Raw genomic sequence first — 19,785 nt, forward strand, 5'->3', positions numbered from 1 at the left:
GGGATGGACAGCTCAGTCTGCAGCCATCGCCCACGGATGAATTACTTTCTCCTCCGAGATGCCCTACTGAGGCCAGTGTTGCCTTTGTCCGGCCTACTTCCACAGCCGCTGCCATTCTGCGGATGGGTGAACCTGTAACTCCGTTTCCTGGACGGTAGTTGTTTCTTCCTTTTGAAGCGTCACTCCACAATTCTCTTATAGGGGCTTAGGGGCGCCCTGCCACGGGCGATCCAGTGCCTTAGGCGCTTCTGCATCGCCACCGCTCTGCTCCGCATGACCCTGTCTGTCTTTCCTTCCACCCTTCTACTCAAGGCTTTCTTCTGCAGAATGCCTTTCCGTGTTTGCCTGTGGTGTTGTTTCCTCTGTCTCTGGAGACCCGGTGGTTGGATTCATGGGGGCGTAATGTCTTTGCTTCTTCCAGCGCTGCCTTGCGGGCGCTTAACACTTTGTGTGCATTGACCAGGGCTACTTCCGGTCTGTGGGACTCTGTTGAGTCTCTTCTTTCTCATGTTTCCCATGAAGGTGCCCGTGCTGATCTGCGGGGCCATGTGTTGGACGTTAGGGAGTTGGCCGTGTTTATTCTTCGTGCGTGCTTGGATGTTGCCGATGCTCTCGGCCGTGCTATGGCCACCTCTGTGGCTCTCTGTCGCCATGCTGGTCTGCGTGATGCAGTCTTTCCTGAACAATTCAGAGAGCGTCTGGTTGATCTGCACTTTGACAGGGTCCTTCTGTTTAATACTCATGCAGACTCTGCCATTCAACGTCTTGTTGCGGGCCTCCGTCCTCCTACTCCTCCGCAGTATATTAGTTTGTTGATTCTCCGGGTCTTCGTTGGGGATGTTATCCCACATGCTCCTGGAATCTGGGGTTGGAGTGTCCTTTACACTTTCTGTGTGGTTTGCTGTGCCCTTGGGGTCCATTGGTTGACCCCCTTCTTCAGTTGGCTGCTAGTTCAGCCCCCCCTTTTTTGGCTAGAGTACACTTTTTGGCTGCTACTTAGCATTCTGTGGTTTTTGCCGCATGTTTATAGTTTTGTTCTCCGATGGCGGATTTCTTCCCTAAGAGTGGTTCCCATAGATTCTTGGGACATGTCTTACCTCATGTGGGGTACTTGTAGCTATTGTATAGCTCTGTCTTTCGCTGGGAGGGTGTGGACTCTCTTTGCAGGTTCTTGCCTTTCCTGGTGTTGTATTCCGCTGGTGCGGTTTCTTGGTCATTGCCTGGGCGTAGCTGGCGCTGCCTCAGTTCTGTCTTCTAGGTATTTGTTGCATCGATTGACTGGCTTGGTATGCCGTCTTTGGCATTGTCCTGCGGTGTTTTCCCCCTTCTGTCCGCTGTTTTGGCCTGGTCCTCTGTCGGTGTTCCAGGGGGGATGCTTTCCTGTGTTGACAGCTGGGCCCGTCCTATTTCTTTCTCCTCTTATCTTCCGGCTGGTCGCTTGGTGGCGCCCAGCTGCGCCCGCCTGGACGATGTGATCTGGACGTTTAGTTTTGTGGCGCTTGTCAGCGTCCAGCGGCGCCTGCCTGCTCTCTGGTCTAGGGCCAGGGTCCTTGGAGTGGGGCCTGGTGCCCCTGCTTCTTGTTTTCCGGGAGGCTTGTGGGACTATGTTTTTCTTCTCCCACCTGCCTTTTTGCGGAGGCACTGTTCTGCCTAGTCTGTTGAATTCCAGCTGTGATGGATTCGGCTGCCCTCTTCACTGGGTGTGTTTCCGGTGGAGGGCTCTTGTCTTCCTTTCTACCCCTTCTCCTTGGAGTCTCTGGGTTTCTCCTCTTCCTCTGTACTCCTCTGTGATGCCAGTACCTCTGGGGCTTCCGGTGAAGGTCCTTGGTATATTGACCACTGGCCTCCTTTCGTATTGCCCTTGCTTTCGCCTGCTTGGTGAGGGCTGGGCTGCCACTTTTTTCGTTATAACACATCCCCTGTGGGGCCGGTGTTCTTTCACAATGCTGAGGTTCTCTTCTGCTTTGGGGGGGACTGGGCTCTTTCCCCTGTCCCTGTGGCTCATCCCCTATTGGGGAGGGCTGGGCTATTTTCCCTGGCCCTGTGATTGTCCTCTGTTGGGGTCTTGTGTTCGCCTTAGCTGGAGAGGTCCTCTCGCAGACCCTCCTTCCCCTTGGTTGTGGCTAGGGTATCTATTCTACATTAAGGAATCTGCGGCTAGTAGTCTCTATCAGATGTACGAGTTACTTCCCTTTGGTAACGATGTATCTGGTAGAGACGATTCTAGCCACAGATTCCTTCACGTCCCACCCTTCCTCCCCGTTCTGCGAGGACCCTTCTTTGGTCTTCTGCACTCACCTGTCTCTGGGCGGTTGTCTTCTGCAAGTGCCTTTTCTTACTCCCTCCCTAGGGGATGCTAGCCTTGTCGTTTGCTCCATTTCTTCCCTTCTGGTGATTGGTTGATGATTCTAGTGGTGCTTCTGCGCCCCTGTACCCTGGTCTCTAGTGTGGGGTCTGCTCGTGCTTTTCTTCCTTTCGTTGATTGCACTTATGACTCCTCTGCAGTCCTTGGGGTTGAGGTCTCTTGTCTGGATCTCGACCCTTGGCTCTTTTCAGCAGAGGTCTCTCCCTGCTGGTGTTGTCTGGGGTGAATTGTCGTTCCTATTCCGTTCTGGCCTTGATGCCCTTCCATGTTCTGGGCTGTGGTTGCAGACTTCTTCGTCTGCTGTGCAATTTTTCACATGTTTTCTTCCCCCAGAGAGGCAGTCGTCTTTGTTTGCAGGCTTGCTTGCAGTAGCTGTGCTCTGTTCTTTCCTTCCATGACTTTTGGTACCATAGTGCGTGGCACTATTCTGGATGGTGCTGTTCCTCACCATTCGTTTCTTCCCCTTCTGTTTAGCTGATTTTTCGCACACTGTTCCAGTATTCGCACAGTTTTTGTTTGTGCTGGCTCCGCTTTGTGGTGCAGGAAAGTTCTCTGAAGAAAACGAACGTAGACGTGCCAGGGTGGGATGTATCCTCGCTGACGTCATGGACGCGGACAACATAAGGGCGGAGTCAAGTAATGTTGCAAAAAGCTTTCCGGATCCAGTCTCACGCCGGGGGATAATTCTATGTTAAGGAATCTGCGGCTAGAATCATCTCTACCAGATACATCTTTACTGAAGGTAAGTAACTCCTAAAAGGGAAAGGCTTCTTCTGCAAACTGTGACTTCAGGTTTTCAATGGTGGGTCTCATGTACACCTTTTCAAAAAAGAGCCATTTCACACACCATTGCCTCAAGCAATACTGGTCACAGACGCCTCACTCCTATGCTAAGGAGCCCACTTACCCACTTAAGTGAGATGGGAATTATTGTTCAGTTCCATTGTTCCTGAAGTTGATAGACATAAAAGTCCTGTAGGCCATTGAAGACCTTACTTTGGGCCAACAGGTGCAAGTCCTTTCAAGCTGCATCACTGCATTGTTTTAAGTAAACAACCAAGGAGTGTGCTTCCAAATACGATATACGATCTACCTCTGGTCTTAGCCCATAAATAAAGCAAATGATCTGTCAGCAGTTCATCAGGTGAGGAAAGAGATACAGAGAATCTTCATCTACTCCTAGTGGGCTTCATCTTTCTGATATTAGAGGTGCGAAACATAGACTTACTTAGATGCTGTAGATGAACATGAAACATCTTGTTGCTCCGCACATCATCCTTCTCCTTACTCAATGTAGGATGTTGTGGAATGGACATTAAGGGCCAGATAGATTAGCGTTCTGCATTAGCCAGATATATTAGCATTATTAGCATTATGAACAGCAATGCCCTAATTGCAATTGTTTCCGAATTGTCATCAGGAAAATGCTATTCCTAAATGTATGTAACTTTTTCTGCTAATTAGCGATTTCTAGTGGGTCGCAACTCAACCTCTCTCATGAATATGGAAATAAAACTCTATTTGTGACTCATTAGGAATGAAAGCCATCACCGGGAAATCTGTCGGGAAAAGGCAGTTTGTAAGTGGATTTCCTTGTGTGTTAAGCTTGGTTACAAAGTAACTATAAAGGCTGTCTACAGGGATGCTTGCTCCTGTGAGGCAGGTGGGTATGCTCTTCCGAAAGGGGTTCTTTTATGCTATGTGCAACTTGGCCCACATCTGTGTACTGTTTTTATAAGCAATACTGCCTGGACAAGTAGGATAATTGCAATTTGGGAGGGTAGTGCTTTAGAATATTCTGATCTAAGCTTTCCTGTTGTTTCTTGGCAATCCTCCTTTTCAGAGACGCTTGTTGATGTAAAAATCAGTGGGATGAGTGTCCTTGAGAAGGGCATATTGCTTAGCATTGGCACTGTTCTTTGTGATGGATACAACAGTTCTTGCAGATTCCGTATTGTAATTGTAATTGCATTTATATAGCGCTTACTACACCTGACAAGGTGTTGAAGTGCTTTTTCTGTGAGCAGCATGCTACTCCAGAACCCATTCTTTCACTTTCCTTCCTGAGGAATTATTGCCTGTATTATGTCTTTACATTTTTATAGACCTCGCTATCAGGTTGCCTCCTTTGTATATGGGTGATATATAAACGGGTGCGACTGATGTCACTGGTTCCTGTGGTGCGGTATATGGGCCACTGGCGTTACTTCCTTTGAAGATGCACAGTCTTTCATGTCTCGCTTGATAGTGCCACCGGTGCCTGTGACATACTATAATTGAACATTTTTCCTGATCCAGTCTGATGCTTGGGGTTTCATACAAGTAATCTGAGTTGTTGCATCTATCAGAAAAAAAACTCTATAATGGTAAATAACTTTTTATCAGCTAAAATAATTGATCATTCAGAGAATTAATGGAAAATGTTACTTTTCTCGGCTTCCATCTGCACAAAAATAATACGGGGCATTGGTTGTAGTTAGACATGTGGTATAAAAAAGTGAATTCCATGCGCAATGCTTCATGTTAAGTTTTGAAAGTTTTACATATGTTTTGCTCCGTTTTGTTGAGAATTATTTTGAGAAATGTAAAGATCTAGCTGTAGAAATAATTGTATATTAAGTAAATATATGCTTTTTATTCTTATTTTGTTAGGCTGTATGGTTTCCACTGTTGGAGGCAATGATGTCACCCCAGAAGCTATTCAGCTCCACAGCATGTCAGCAGTATTCCGAACGTAAGCCTAATCTACCTTTTTCTGTATAAAATACAGCATTGTCATGCCAGTTATAACTGTAGGTGCTGCTGATTATTTTTTTGCCAACAACTTGTAGTAAGAAGTATGTTTGTAATTTCATTTTGAATAATTCAATCACAGCTGTGCTGCTACATGTCCAAGTGTAGAAGATTCAGCGTATGGCAATTGTTCTTGGTGATTTGCTCATGATTAAATATTTAAATATTTGAGGAAGCCTTCTCCCAATGTGAAGCAATTTAAGCTATTATAACTGATGGTGACGGTTTTATTAGGGTGTTAACTCTTTGGCTGTAGGGACAGGAAGTGGTGGGGCACAGTGGTAGTATTCTGCTCATCAGTAATCCAGATTACGAGACAACAGTTTAATAATATTCAATCATCTTGCTTCCGGTAGTTCCTTTCATTGGTCAGCACCATCAGGTTGTCTCGTGAAGTTAAATGTTAAACATCTTCTATTGCATCCATTGACTCATACTCAGTCAGATGAGTGGAGCTTCATGTCCAGTCTAGGATATTTTAATTTGCATGCTGTTTAATTAAAACTGCCTGATATCAGCTGTATATTGTAGGAAAATGCCCCTTTTTGCATGGTCTCCACCCACTTTTGCCTGACACTTGATTCACTTTGACTTGATGTGCCCTGGGTCCCTGCCAGGTTCCCAGGGCCCGTGTTTATTCCTAAAGCTGTACCTTTGTACCCTCAATTGGCACATCTCTGGCCACAGGTAAGCCCCTGGTAAAAGGTACCATGTGTACCAAGGGCACTGTGACCAGGAAAGACCTCCAAGGGCTGCAGCATGTATTGTGCCACCCTTAGAGGTGCTACACGTTGACACCTACACACTGCCATTGCAGGCTACATGTTTTGGTGCAGAGGAAAGTGAACATTTGACATGGCACACATCACTGTAGCCTGTAATCGACTGCCTTTCGCATAGGTTAGCCACCCCTCTTGCCGAGTGCACTGGACCACAGGTGAGTGTACAGTTGCATGAGCACTATACCCCTACAGTGTCTAAGTCTCCACTTGCCATTGTAAGTGCAGTAAAGCCATAAAGACTATATGGTCTGGGAGTTGGTCATTACGAACTCCAAAGCTCCATAATGGCTTTACTAAAACCTGGAAAGTTTGGTAGCAAACCTTTTAGCACATTAAACCCACACTGGTGCCAGTATGGGATTTAATGTAAAATGCACACAAAGGGCATCTTAGAGATGCCCCCTAAAAACCGACCAGCCCTGATAAGGTTTTTGAAAGGCTGTCTGCCATTTGCCACCACCAGACAGGTTTCTAGACCCCTGGGTAGAGACCCTCCACTGTCTGGGTCCACAGACCAAGCCCATTTTTGGCAGATGTGTTATCCCTCCTTCCCCAGGATGGGCTAGGTCCACGAAGGGGAAGCTTCAAAGGCCTGCCGCTTTTCTGAGCTGACCCTGCATTTTGCTCCCCCCCCCCCCCCCCCGGAAACTGGCTCCCACAGGTTCTGACCCCTACTTTGGGCAGGAAAGTGGTGTGGAAGCCAAGTGAGGAAGAGAGGCGTGTCCACCTTTGCCAACACTACCCCTCAGGTGGGGTACGGAAGGCGAAGCACACACCTCAGACCCCATCATCTTGAAAGTAAGGGGACACAGATAATTAGAGAGGGGCTCATGCGCCCCCCCCCCCCTGGACTGTGGCATAATAGGGGGTGTACTCAACCCAAAGAAGGAATCCATTGGTCCTGACTTACAAACCCCTACAGTGCCCTAAAACTTTGTATTTAGGGGCAATCCTGAACTTTGCCTCATTAGATTCAAGGAAGAAAAAAGAAGGACCAAAGAGCTGTGCTGACCCAAGAAGAAGAGGGCAACAACTGCTTTGGCCCCTGACCTACCGCCTGTCCTGACTCCGACCAGCTCACAGCGAAACCCTGGCGTGTCCTGCAGCAAGTTCGAACCTGAAGGACCTGCCCTGCACTCATCTGAAAGACTTTGTCTCCTCGAAGTACCGGATTTGCTCAACAAAGACTCCAACACAGAACCTGGATCCAGGCGGCTCCGCGGTTCTGCACCACTGTGCACCTGATGCCCCCGGCCCGAGTTCGAGTAGTCTAACACCACGAGAAGGTCTCCCCAGCAATCCTGACCTAGGATCTTGTGATCCCCAACCTACCTCGAGCTCCAGACCAATGCCTGTAGCCTCAACCTGAAGGGTCCTCCCTGACCGCGACCGAAGCTGGTAAGAAGATCCAACTACTAAAGACACCCCTTCGACTGTTAATCCACAGCCTTGGGTTGCCCACCCAACAGTGTCCAGGCGTCCTCCAAGAACACAACTTACCTTCAGGAAACCTCCTTGCCTGGGCCTGCAGCCTTTTTTTTAACCAGAAATCTCCATTGCAAACCACAAGGCTTGCGACGTCATTTTGGTGCTCTGCATCCGTCCACCTCCGTGCTGCTAGTCATGCAGCTCCTGTGTTGATTGTTGGCCCCTGCAGTGCTGATCCTAACCCCAGGAGCTTTGCTCCCACACCCGAGTGGCCTGCTTGTAAGCAGCCCCTGACCGGAGGCCCCCTAGCCTTATTGGCTTATAATTGGTCCACCGCACTCTGCACCCAGTTGCCCTGGTGCCACTGGTTGTGCAATTTAAGAGCCTAACTGAACCTTTGCTCTAACCCCCAAAAGGTACTCTTGCAGGTCGTTTACTTACCTGCAAACGATAACCTTCATTTCCCCATAGGAAACAATGTTAAGAATCTGAAAGAGACACGTTAGGACTAGTTTCCTTACCTTAGATACAGGGGTCTCCAAACCGGTCCTGGAGGGCCGGATCCATGCCAGATTTTTAAAATAACTACATGTATCTCAATGGGGATATCCCAAAAATCTGGCATGGATCCGGCCCTCCAGGACCGGTTTGGAGAATATCTCCAGGTGTCAGACTGGATCCGGAAAGTTATTCGTCAGCAGTACCCATGCTCGTCGGTGTGAGAAGTTGGCCTGATATATGATGCTCACTAGTTCTAGTGATCACCTTGTATCAGTACAAACAACCCTTATGGTGATTGGTTGTAAGTCAACCTTATAGACTAGCTATCCTAATGGTAGCATGGACAAAGCAGTCTTAGGCTAAACTCTTTTAGCATGTGAAGCTAGCTGTTTTACCACATATAACCCCTTGAATACCAAATGAAAGGACACCACACAGGTAGTTATGAAAATTAACAATATATTTATTAACTAACATACACCTCTGAACTCTTTATGAGGTCAGAGGGCTAAGCACATGACAAGACTCTTAAGAAAAATATGTTAAGTTGCACGAGTTACAATGTTGCCCTAGGGGCGCAACAAACCATATACTAAACAAGTGGTATAAGGAAGTCGATAGAAGAAATGGAGCTGTCCAGAGGCTGTAGGATTGCTGGGACTATTCTACCCTAACTTTAGGTAAGTAATAGTGTTGTGTTCTAATCTAGGACCCCGATCAATACTGTGACCTTATGCCCCTATACGGCTATAATCCATTTATACCCCTATAATGGCATAAACGATCAAGAGCGATGTTTCAGAAACTCGTCTCTGGCCTAACACGATCAGAGCCACATTTCAGAATCTCTTCCTCTGTAGCTCATTAGAGCAGATGACACAGCAGAAGCCACTATCTAAGATTCCTAGATTACACTCCGAGTTCTTCAACAAGATAAAACTCAGCAACCTGGGAAAGCCCCGCTTGCTAGGTTTTGATTAGTAATAGAACTCTAATGAGCACTGAGAGACGATCACTTCCTAGTGACATCTTTATTGACGTCTTATGTCCAAAAACTTATGTCAAACAAGGCACCTTTCATGTATAAATATTACCAACGTTGCCTGAAGCAAACGCTGCCTCAACGACATCGATGATAGCGATGGTGTGGTGAACACAGGAGCAGAACAGCTGTCCCTTACAGAGCCCAGCAGATGCAAGCTGCCCCTCCTCCTCCTTGACGCGCTGAGAGAGGCGCTGTCTTTTCTCCTGCCGAGAAAATCCAGCTCAGGCGTTTCCAGCCTACTCTTGCGAGTGACTGGGATATCGAGTCCTGGAAGGAGATACAAGACCTCCAACATTCTATTTCAGAGGTATGGTGTTGACTAAACCCTTAGAGAGAATTCTTGAAGCAAACCTTGGCAAAACCAACTTAACTAAAACTGCTACTTACTTACTCCCTCCCAAGTATTAGGCTTAGGTCAGGTACACTGGGGTAGGCGTAGTTAGAAGCACCAGTTGAGTACGTTAGACAAATGTATATATGAATGTATATATTTTATTCATTTTAACCATTGTATGGCTAAGAAACCATATCAATGCTTTTACAGTATTATTTCGCAATCCTCCTTTTACTGTACGCACTTTTTATAATAACAAGTCTTGCAATTGTGGCAATTCATTTCTCTTGCACGAGAAGAAAGACTGTTCAATAAATAATACCTTTTAATGAAAACGCCCGTCTCTCTATTCTCTGCATCTTGGTGAAAGTAATCTGCACAACTGACTGAGTAAAATAACTGTCTATTGTTTCACACGACTCTAGAGATTGACTCTTACTTTAAGGAGCAAAGTTGTCATGTTTATGCGGTTGTTGGAAAACGGAATCCCTTCTTGTCTGTGCCAGGGAAGTTGATCACTTCCTATTCAGTCAAGAAAGTTTCCAGTGACTTCTGAGCTAGTTGGTAACAAACCCAATTAAGTTTAGCATAGTCAGTAGAGACCTGGAAGACCGCACTTCTACGTCAAAACTGCTGATTATGTTATTCCAATGCGCAGGGCCTATAGGGAAAATAGGAACTACACTACATGGCGCCCAATGTTTGGTAAGGCGATAAAACTAACTCAAGACGTTAGAGTAACTCAGTCGTGCATTTTTCACACAGACCCCTTTCTACCGTAAATACTCCAATAGACGTCTGGAGTGGGTGAAAGGTTAAAATCCACCCGAACTTAGTAGGAAGAGATTCCTATGTAAAGCTCTGGTTTATTCAACGTTGAAGGATACAGTGTTCCAAAATATTGTGCACCTAATCTTTGTCTCCTTGGAGACCTGCTCTGCAAAAACCTTTCTGACAATAAAATGTCAGACTTAGAGAACGGAACCGCTGCAGCCGCAGTAAATGCGACTGAGCAGGGTCCCGACGGTGTTAATGAACCGGGTGCGATAATCATCCCGGTCAACATAAGGAAATCTATAACGTCAAAACTTATAGAAAATGGACTGACCACACAAGGTGGCACAGTCGTCTTCGTGATAGAGGCACACGAATATCGGCAGACAGAGGTATTCTATTCTTGGATAAAATTTCCAGCGGCAAACACCGCAACACACGAGTTCCACTATTACAAAATAGGGGATCCACCGGAAGAGTACGCTCCTTTCGAGGAGATTGAAATCCCATTAAAATTCCAAGAGCAACTGCTCTGGTTTAAAGGCGCCCTAAAACACAACGATTATATTACCAGGCTCGGTCCACTAGGTAGACCAGGAGCAACGTGGCCGGTTCTAGCCAGCTACACACCACATCCGGACATTGCAAAAATGTCAAAAGAAGAGCTGTTAGTACAGCTAAAAACATTAATTAAAATACATAGACAATTGGTCCAATATGTAATGCGGACTGCTACAGTCCAAACAGCTGTTAATGTACCACAGCTTACCCCTCATCAGGGGAACACCAATAAAATTACGCCACAGAACATACAATCATGTCTTGGTAAAACACCCATAAAACGGGAACAAATTCCTTTCTGGTTAGCGCAGAAATTTACTCAAATAGAGGCAGTATTTCCGAATACTACCCCTATTGAGAAACACAGAATTCTGACCATCTGCCTTCCAATGGGGGTCGCACCACACATGGAGGACTGTGACACTTGGGGTACAGTTTTTGCTTCCATTTACACAAAAACACATGGTGTTCCGTCAATGGCGGTAATACCAGAAGTGCTAAAACAGATTCAGAACGAATACGGTCCAGAACCTGCTTTAACTCTTGGTATGAAATTACTGAAAGACTTCAAGCAGGTCTCGGCTATATTACTAGCCAATATGTTATGTTAGGTTATGTTATTTTATTTTATATAGCGCACAGATGCTGCAGCCAAGTGGCGTCCCGGCGCTTTAAGAGATGGTAGAACACAACACAGCAAAAATAACCAGATAGAAATGGAACTAAACTGTGGAAAATAGGAAGGTTTTTAATGCCTTCCTAAAAGGGAGCAGATCAGGGATGGAACGGAGAGGGGCAGGCAAAGAGTTCCAGAGAGCTGCTGCCAACACTGAAAAAAAACGTCCACCCATTCTAGCTCTTTTAAAGCGTGGCACGATGGCAAGATTTAACCCTGAGGATCGAAGGGCTCTGGAGGGGACATAGTGAAGGATTGTCTGCGAAAGGATAGGGGGGAGGCTGACTTAAGAATTTTAAAAGCTAAGCATAGAGCTTTAAACTTAATTCTTTGCCCTGCAGGCAACCAGTGGAGATCTTGGATAGTTCGACGGGCAGAGACAAACTTCGGAAGGCCGACCAGCATCCTGGCCGCCGCATTTTGCACCCTCTGAAGACGAGCTAGTTCTGCCTTATTCACACCCAGAAACAGAGAGCTGGCATAGTCCAATCTGGTAAGAACCAGAGCTTGGACTATGATCTGTCTGGTGTCCGCATCAAAAAACTTGAAGATAGGTCGAAGGCACTGCAGGGCACCAAAACATGTACCAGCTACACGTTTAGTGTGGGAGGTGAAAGAGAGTTTGTCGTCGAGCCACACCCCAAGATTTCTAACTTCGGCAACGGGGGTGGGAACAGGGCCCAGTTCAGATGGCCACCATTGATCTCCCCAAAGCCCACTTTCCCTACCAAAAATAATAACCTCGGTCTTAGAGGCATTAAGTTGGAGTCGATTATTCGCCATCCAGCCTGCCACAGCTTTAAGAGCTGACTGAGTGATATAAAAGGAAAAGCAGCATCTGTGGCGATCCGCCAGAAGTAGAAGGAAACAGATATAACAGATCAACCAATTGAGCTTGCCAGAATTATAGAAAAATGTTATGAAGAACTAGGTAGAGACAGCTTGGGTGGAAAACCAGTAAAGCCCCAACTGCTCGAAAATCCTGAAAAATTATTTATTAAAAATAATTCAAACACTCCTAAAAGAGCTGGGATGGAAATAAACAATCCACTCCCAAAGAAAAAGTTTTCCAGTCCTGAGGAAGGTCTCCTCGATGGAGGGAAAGAACTCCGACTCGAGAACACCAGTCTCCCCAGAGGGAGCCCTCTGCGAAAAGATAAAACCTTAGAAATAGGGATAATTTGAAGAAGCCTGATAGATATCAAAGTATTGATACACGTCCCTCTCGATCTTTTTCGCAGAAATCGGAAAGAAGAGGACGGTCAGACCCAGGAGAGCACACCAAGTCCAAAGACAAGGAACCTGCTCAAAGTAAAAAATCTCAATTTCCAAGAAAGAAGGTAGCCAGTATTAGAGTAATCGAACATGCCGAGAATACTGAGGACACAGTTGAAAAACGGGGAGTGGGCACAGACAATGCTAGACAGTGCAGCAGAAATCACCATAGCTCGCAAGATCCTGATGAGTCATCTAGAGACAGTGGACACGAATGAATACATTCAAGTAGAAACTGCCGACACCAGAGTTAGCGAGCCCCATAAGATATACGAAATAACATTGCGTATAGAGGGTGATAAGACTAGGAAAATAAAGGGTCTATTTTGGGATAAACTCTCAAAAGGCCATGACATTCTGTTAGCTGAAAAAGATTGGCCCCCGGAGTTTGTCAGGGAGTGCCCTCGTGGCGAAGAAATGATTATGCCTGCCTTCTCGAATCACATCCCGATTCACACTAAATATATATATGCGAGGAAATGGGAAATGGGAAGTAGCCCAGGCACCAGCATTATATAAAAATCATGTAGGATGGGATGAGGAGTCTCCTCCTCACAAAATCCAGTTAAAAAGTCAACCGACTGCACAAAGGCAGTATCCCATTAAGCAAGAAGCTAAAAAACAAGTCAGGGAGATTTTAGATCAACTTGAATACCAGGGGGTGATTGAAACATGCACCTCTCAAATGAACAATCCTTTGTTTCCTGTCTCCAAACCGGACGATTCATATCGTTTAGTTTTGGATTACAGATACCTTAACGCATGTTGCAAAACATTTGCAGTACAGAATTCGCATAGTGCTGCACTAATGAATAACATAGTTAGGAAAAAATATAAAACGACATTAGACATATCAAATGGTTTCTTTTGTCAAAACATTGCACGAGAAAGCAGATACTTGACCGCTTTCTCAGTAATGGGGTCTTAGAAAAATTCCCACAGGGATTCAATAACAGCCCAGGACTATTTTCAGCCAGAGTTACTACAAATGTATGATGAGTAGGCATTATCTTATGTCGATGACATCTATCTAACAGACAACGACTTGGAGACTCACTTGAAAAGAGTGAACACCATAATACTTGGGTTCGCAGCAGAGGGTTACAAATTCAACTTTAAAAAGTCTCGAATTGCCCATCTGACAGTTTTATTTTTAGGATACGAATTATCAAGTGAAGGAAAAAGCCTAGCGGACAACTTCTTAGAGAAGTGCGCTGTGCTCCAAGCACCAAAAACGCTGAAGAACTTACTATCGATTCTAGGTTTTCTGAATTTCGGAAGAACTTGCATTCTAAATTATGCGGAGAGGGTTAAACCTCTCTATGAACTAATTAAACCTGATTTTAAACGAATCACTTGGACTCAAAAACACACAGAAATTTTGAGATCACTGCAAACAGACATGTTAGCAAAAACAAAATTAGATACACGTGACAACACACGCAACCTTGTAAATCCGAGTCATCCCAGGAAGATGCGGATTCACGTACCTGACCTCTAATGAGGGAGAAAAGGTACCAATTGCTTACAAATCACACTTGTATACACAAGCAGAAAAAACATTCAGTCCTACAGAAAATACTGTGAAAGCAGTAGAAACTGCATTAGCGAATGAACGAGAACTAGCACACGGCAAAAGGATTAATGTCCTCACAGAGGAATCCGCCTTCGAGGCGCTATTCAGCCCAGTAAACCTGCCTACAGTGTCACTGGATCCGAAATGGATACAGTGTGTAAATTCTCTTGGAGCGGAAGATGTGAAATACTATTTCGCCCCGCAATTCGAAAAACTGAATGATTTGACTTATGAAGAAGAATATCCTCTGCCAATCAAAATTCTTCCTCTCCCACAGTACGCCTGTATATTCTATACAGACAGATTCGTACAGCATTTCAACGTAGAGAACAAATCCTACGATGCAGCCTGCGCGATTGTTAAAGGTCTCTGGCTGTGCGGTAAATTCAGACCGAAAATAACAAAAACTGAATCAGTGAGGAACTGTTCGGCTCAGCGAGCTGAAGTAAGATCTTTAAAGATGGCTCTTGAAAATGCAGAACGTGAATTCCCGACACTAATCGTGTGCGATTCGCATTTTTGCGTCAACTCTTACAATAATAAGTTGCAGAGCTGGATTAAAAATGATTACAAAGATGACACAGGTGCCACAATAAAGCATAAAATGCTTTGGAAACAGGTAGTTCTTTTACAGAAGGAACTACAAAAGACTCACGTGATACACACTCTGAGTCATCAACGTGATGGCGTTCACGTTGCAGGGAATTCATTGGCTAATACAGCCACAGCGGAAGCAACTAAACCGGGTTCCGTAGCCACAAAAAAGCGTTCCGAAAAATACATAGACGGGAAACCATGCTGGCAGTAAAAGCGTCCTTAAAAGGCGACTCTGCAGCACTACCCGTGAACTATCCACTCAATTATGCATACGTAATTGATGCAAACTCCGTTCCTTTTGCTCGAATCCCTGGAGTGGGGGATAGGGTAATTCCAAACACGAACCGGAGAGGTTTCCTCACACAGGAAGCACATATGGGGTTGGGTCTGAGACACCAAACAATCAGGGTCTCTCTGGAAGAATTACAATCAGAGTACTGGTGGCCGGGAATGGGCGTATATATTCATGATTTTGCAAAAAATTGTGAAGACTGCAACTGAGATCGCAGTGGAGAACCGGCCAGCGTAGTGTCAGGAACCCTAATAGAAAGCATAAGGCGTTCTATACGCATAATCAAGAAAGAGAAATGTGTCCCAATATATGTTACTTAAGACTAAAACTCACTTAAAAAAATGTGGCCCCAGTGCTCGGCTGACGCCAGAACGGTTATAAAAGATCTGCGAGTCTTTATCGGCACATACGCAATTGCCATGTTCCATTCTGACCAGAGTCCTGCTTTCAGCTCTCGAGCTTATAAGGAGGCCATGGCCAGCATGGGCGTTGGTTTGCGATACTCTTGTCCATCACACCCCGAAGGGAACAGTGTAGTGGAAAGAAAAAACTGGGACATAAAGCAATCTATAACTGCGAAGGTATTAGGTTCGGGTGATGGGTGGGTCAAACATTTAATAAGTGTCCAGCTCAGTCTTGACAATTTGCCAAGAAATTCTCTAAAAGGTTTCAGCCCATATGAACTATTGTTCGGAACTAGAATGTACATTCAGGACTTAAATAGTCAGGTATCAGTGGTAAAAGATAAGAATAAAGACTTTGACATCAAAGACCGTTTGGCTGTTTTACAGGACTTGAATGAAACAAGAAAATCCTTAAGCAACATAAAGTTAAAGGATCAGCCAGCTACCACTGGCGAAGCACCACCAGCCCCAGCAAGGCCTGTCTGGATTCCAAAGATTGGGGATCTAGTCAGCGAAAAAATAGCGGTGAAGAAGGAATTTGTGCCTTCTTACAGAAAAGCAGTACCTGTCTTAGCAATCAACGGAACAAGATCAGTAGTACTACCGCCCCTTGCTGGTAAAAAGGAGAACAGAGTTGTATCAATCGACCTGGTAAAACCACAAGCATGTGGCCTATAATCAACAGTAGGCCCAGTGGACTCCCGAGAAACAACAGAATACCCAAACTTGCAACAATTCAAGAGGTTCAAACTGAAAGACTAATCACATTTGATAAACATGCAGTGCACAGAGAGGGACTACGCAATAAAGCCATGGAACTCGTGCCTCTTGAAACACAGATTGAAACAGTTCGTCATGAAACACCAGTCTACAATGACGTGGCATCAGAATGTGCTACCGAAAGACAAATTGAAAGAACAATTCCAACAATTGACAGAACTGCCTCTGGCTACTTCATCAATTTCGACAACCTTTCTGAAGATCAAAACGACGCAAAAGGAATCCAGAAACAAAGACTCTTAAAGAAAAAGCAACAGAACTCTTTCATCAAATCAAAGAAGTATATCTGGATGCACCATTGATTGATCATTGGATAATCTCAGGGGTACTTATACTCCTACTATGCCTAATTTTAGTTTTTATTTTAGATAGGTTTATTACAGCTCAATGGACACAGCAAGTCAGAACATCAACTTAGTCCTAAAACCACACAGATCATCCCACGTGAAGAAAAGAGAACTGTCAACAGTAAATGTCACAGCCATTCCAATACCCGGGGGGGTAGTATGGGACAAAACTGACTATGAAATATATGGTCCGGTCGAAATCCTGAAATATCCTCATCAGTTCAAGGTTTCCTTAAGTGACTTTGTAAAACCAAGTACATTTTCTGATGATTTGGATTTTGAAAGTATTAATAATATGATGTCTGATTTAGTGTTGTCAGCGAGATTTACAGAACATGATTATTTACAAGTTTCGTCTAGTTATGAACAGATGTACTGCTTCTCACATTACGATGACCACTACTTACATAAATCTGCACAACCTAGAAATGTTTTTAAATATAACCAATGGGAACATTGTGCTACTCCACCTAAAATCAGTTCGAAAACATTCTATGAGAAATTTCAGTACTTCTCAGGGTTTAACACCAGTGATGCAGAAACATTTTATTATAAACTGTTAGATAAAACAGGATTGAAAACAATGCTGATAAATACTAAATTGATATATTCAGAAGCATTTTATGAAAAAATTATGACATTTAGTTTTGATTACTGGAGAAATAACATTGAAACAAAAACAATCTGGGGTACAAAAGATTGGCAGGTACAAGGCCTAGAAGCATTATTTCGAGCCTGCATGATCCCAGAGCAAATAATGTTCTTAAATGACACAATTCACCAAACAACCTGTCTTGGCCTAGCTAAGATTAAAGACCTTAACAAACCGTCTATTCCAAAGCCAATACCTGATAATGCAACAACAGATATTGAAATAGACGTATCTAAAATTTTACATCTAAACAGAACACATTCTGATTGGAAAAAGTGGTTAATCTGGCCTACTGACACAAACAACTGCCAAGATAGATTCCTGAATAAAACACAGGGGTTAACAATGACCAGACCAGACCCTAGATACTCCCAGAGACAACATCCAGGGATAGTAACAACATACAGTGTAGGGAAGCTGTGCCTTGAATGGCTAAATTCATCCACACTGGCAGAAATTAAGCAACACTTATCTTTACTTAAAGATGGTGCTGATTTGCGCGATTTCATTCTGGGACCTCGCAAACAGCGTCAAAAACGTTTCATAGCGACCAGTATATATGCGGCTTACAACGAGGCTTGGAAAGTCACACAAATTGAAACAGCTGAAAAAATACGAGAAATTGATCGTATTAATTTGGAAAAATCACTTTCTGTTGTGGGCAATGGGTTAATGACTCTGTCCTCCAGAATATATTCACTGGACAGTATTGTATCATCTGCCATAGATATAATAGACAAAGACTTGCTAATGTTACAGCATGGCCAGTCGCAATTGCGTTCTATTGTACAGTTAGGCTGGACGCTGCAAAATCTTCGTTCAGGCTATGTGCCATGGCGTTTAATCAACACAACGTCATTGTTTTCCATCTTTAACCTTACTGATAAACAAATCAGCTTGGCACAGAAAGGAGCAGACTATACAATCCTGAGCATTGAAAAACTTGAGAGATTACCTTTGACAATGTCAGAAAGTCCTGTCATTGAATAGATAATACACGGAATTATCACAATTCCGATAACAACTTTCCGATTTAAAAATTGCCTTGAATACATACCGACTGGCCAGTATGAACGTTTGGGTAAAGGATACATTAAGTCAGCATGGAAATTACCATACCCACACACATGCTATAGTGACAGCAACAAAAATGTATTTCTTAGTGGTGAAAACTGCAAACATTCACTAAGCGGTATACTTTTGTGCCAAGGTATTAATTTACACGGGGCCTGTGAAGGAAATTCAAATAACCTTTCATGCCACCAACATGTCACACCTGCAACACAGATAGAGCCTTTCTTTAAGCAACTCTCGAACGGGATTTACATTCTAATAACGGATCACTGCTGTTGTGGCCTTTTGCCAGCGAAAGCATATCTCGTAAGCGTAACTTCCATGGTCAAATGCTGTATGCAAGCATTGTTTCCAAACGGCCCTGGAGACTCCGAGACTCCCATTTGACCTCGTTTGAATGCCTCTTCTATACGAATTGATACTTTAAGCAGAATGAAGTCTGTACTTTTGCAGACAACAGTGCCCATCACGTCATCAAAAGAGACGTATGATCTCCAAGTTGCAAGGACAACATCAGAGATTCATGACCTTTTATCAACCAATTGCCCCGTGCATTTCACAGAAATGCTTAGCCAAATTCATAACATGTCGAGTGCCATAGGCATCCCAGGCGTATTTAAGACCATTTTTACGGGACTGTTAACACCATTCAAAGCAATTCTAGGAATCATTCCTAATTTTGTCCATTCAGTCTTTGGCGGCATACCCCTGATTTTGGGACTTGTAGAAGGCATTTTATTTTTGACCCTCCTGCTCCGATATGGCAAGCCAAAACACAGACATGACTCCGGCAGGGATGGAAGAAACGATCCTAGCAATACGCTACCGGGACCGCATAACTAGAGTCCTTGGATTGGCCAGGCTGAGAGATCTGAACATGACCTGGTTTCTTTCATTCAGACCTATATGGCAGACCTGCATCTTACCTATGCTTTGATGTATGCTATGCGGAGATGAATGCGTGTTGGACACCTGTCTTGCACTTCCATCAGCAGTACCAATGGATATCGATACTTTGCTAAGTCCTGTAACGGCTCACGCATTGTGTTGTCCCCAGCGGCTACCAATCCTGATGACGGCATTCTTTGAGACTCCTGTGCTACGACTAGGTGGTGACAGTGGAGCAAGAAATAAAAGCAACATCACCCAGGTACGACCTTCTGTGAGCATTGCTGATCCTGAATTTGATGATAGCAATCATTCTCACACCTACCAAGTTACAGCACTATCGAACTTGGTCGAACTGTCGCCTGATTTTGTAGACCAATTCTTTGAGAGCCTGTCTGATATGATGTTCTCCCCCGAACAGAAACAATAATTTTTGAAAAGCATTCCGACACACAGCGTTCCCATGAACTCTGAATTCGGCCTTCAGTTTTGATCAACAAAAACTGCTGAAAAGCGTTGGAGCTCTATTCCCCAGTTCACCAAGAATTTTTTTTTTTTTTTAATTGAACATTTTTCAAAATATTTACCTTTTTTTGGCAACAAAATTCTTTGCTTAAAGTAGACCTATTCATAAAGAACAT

The 19,785-nt window shown here is 44.3% G+C and overlaps 1 protein-coding gene across 1 annotated transcript in view; it reads left to right on the forward strand.

Moving 5' to 3' along the window:
• VPS8 (VPS8 subunit of CORVET complex) overlaps window positions 1–19,785 on the forward strand; it is a 1,704,823-nt gene that overhangs the window by 1,153,097 nt on the left and 531,941 nt on the right. The window contains exon 39 of the mRNA XM_086955430.1: window positions 5,018–5,099. Coding sequence (XP_086811556.1) covers window positions 5,018–5,099 — 82 coding nt within the window. The remainder of the gene's footprint in view (window positions 1–5,017; window positions 5,100–19,785) is intronic.

Source organism: Lissotriton vulgaris, chromosome 2_1 (genome assembly GCF_964263255.1).
Source record: "Lissotriton vulgaris chromosome 2_1, aLisVul1.2, whole genome shotgun sequence".
Taxonomy (NCBI): Eukaryota; Metazoa; Chordata; class Amphibia; order Caudata; family Salamandridae; genus Lissotriton; species Lissotriton vulgaris.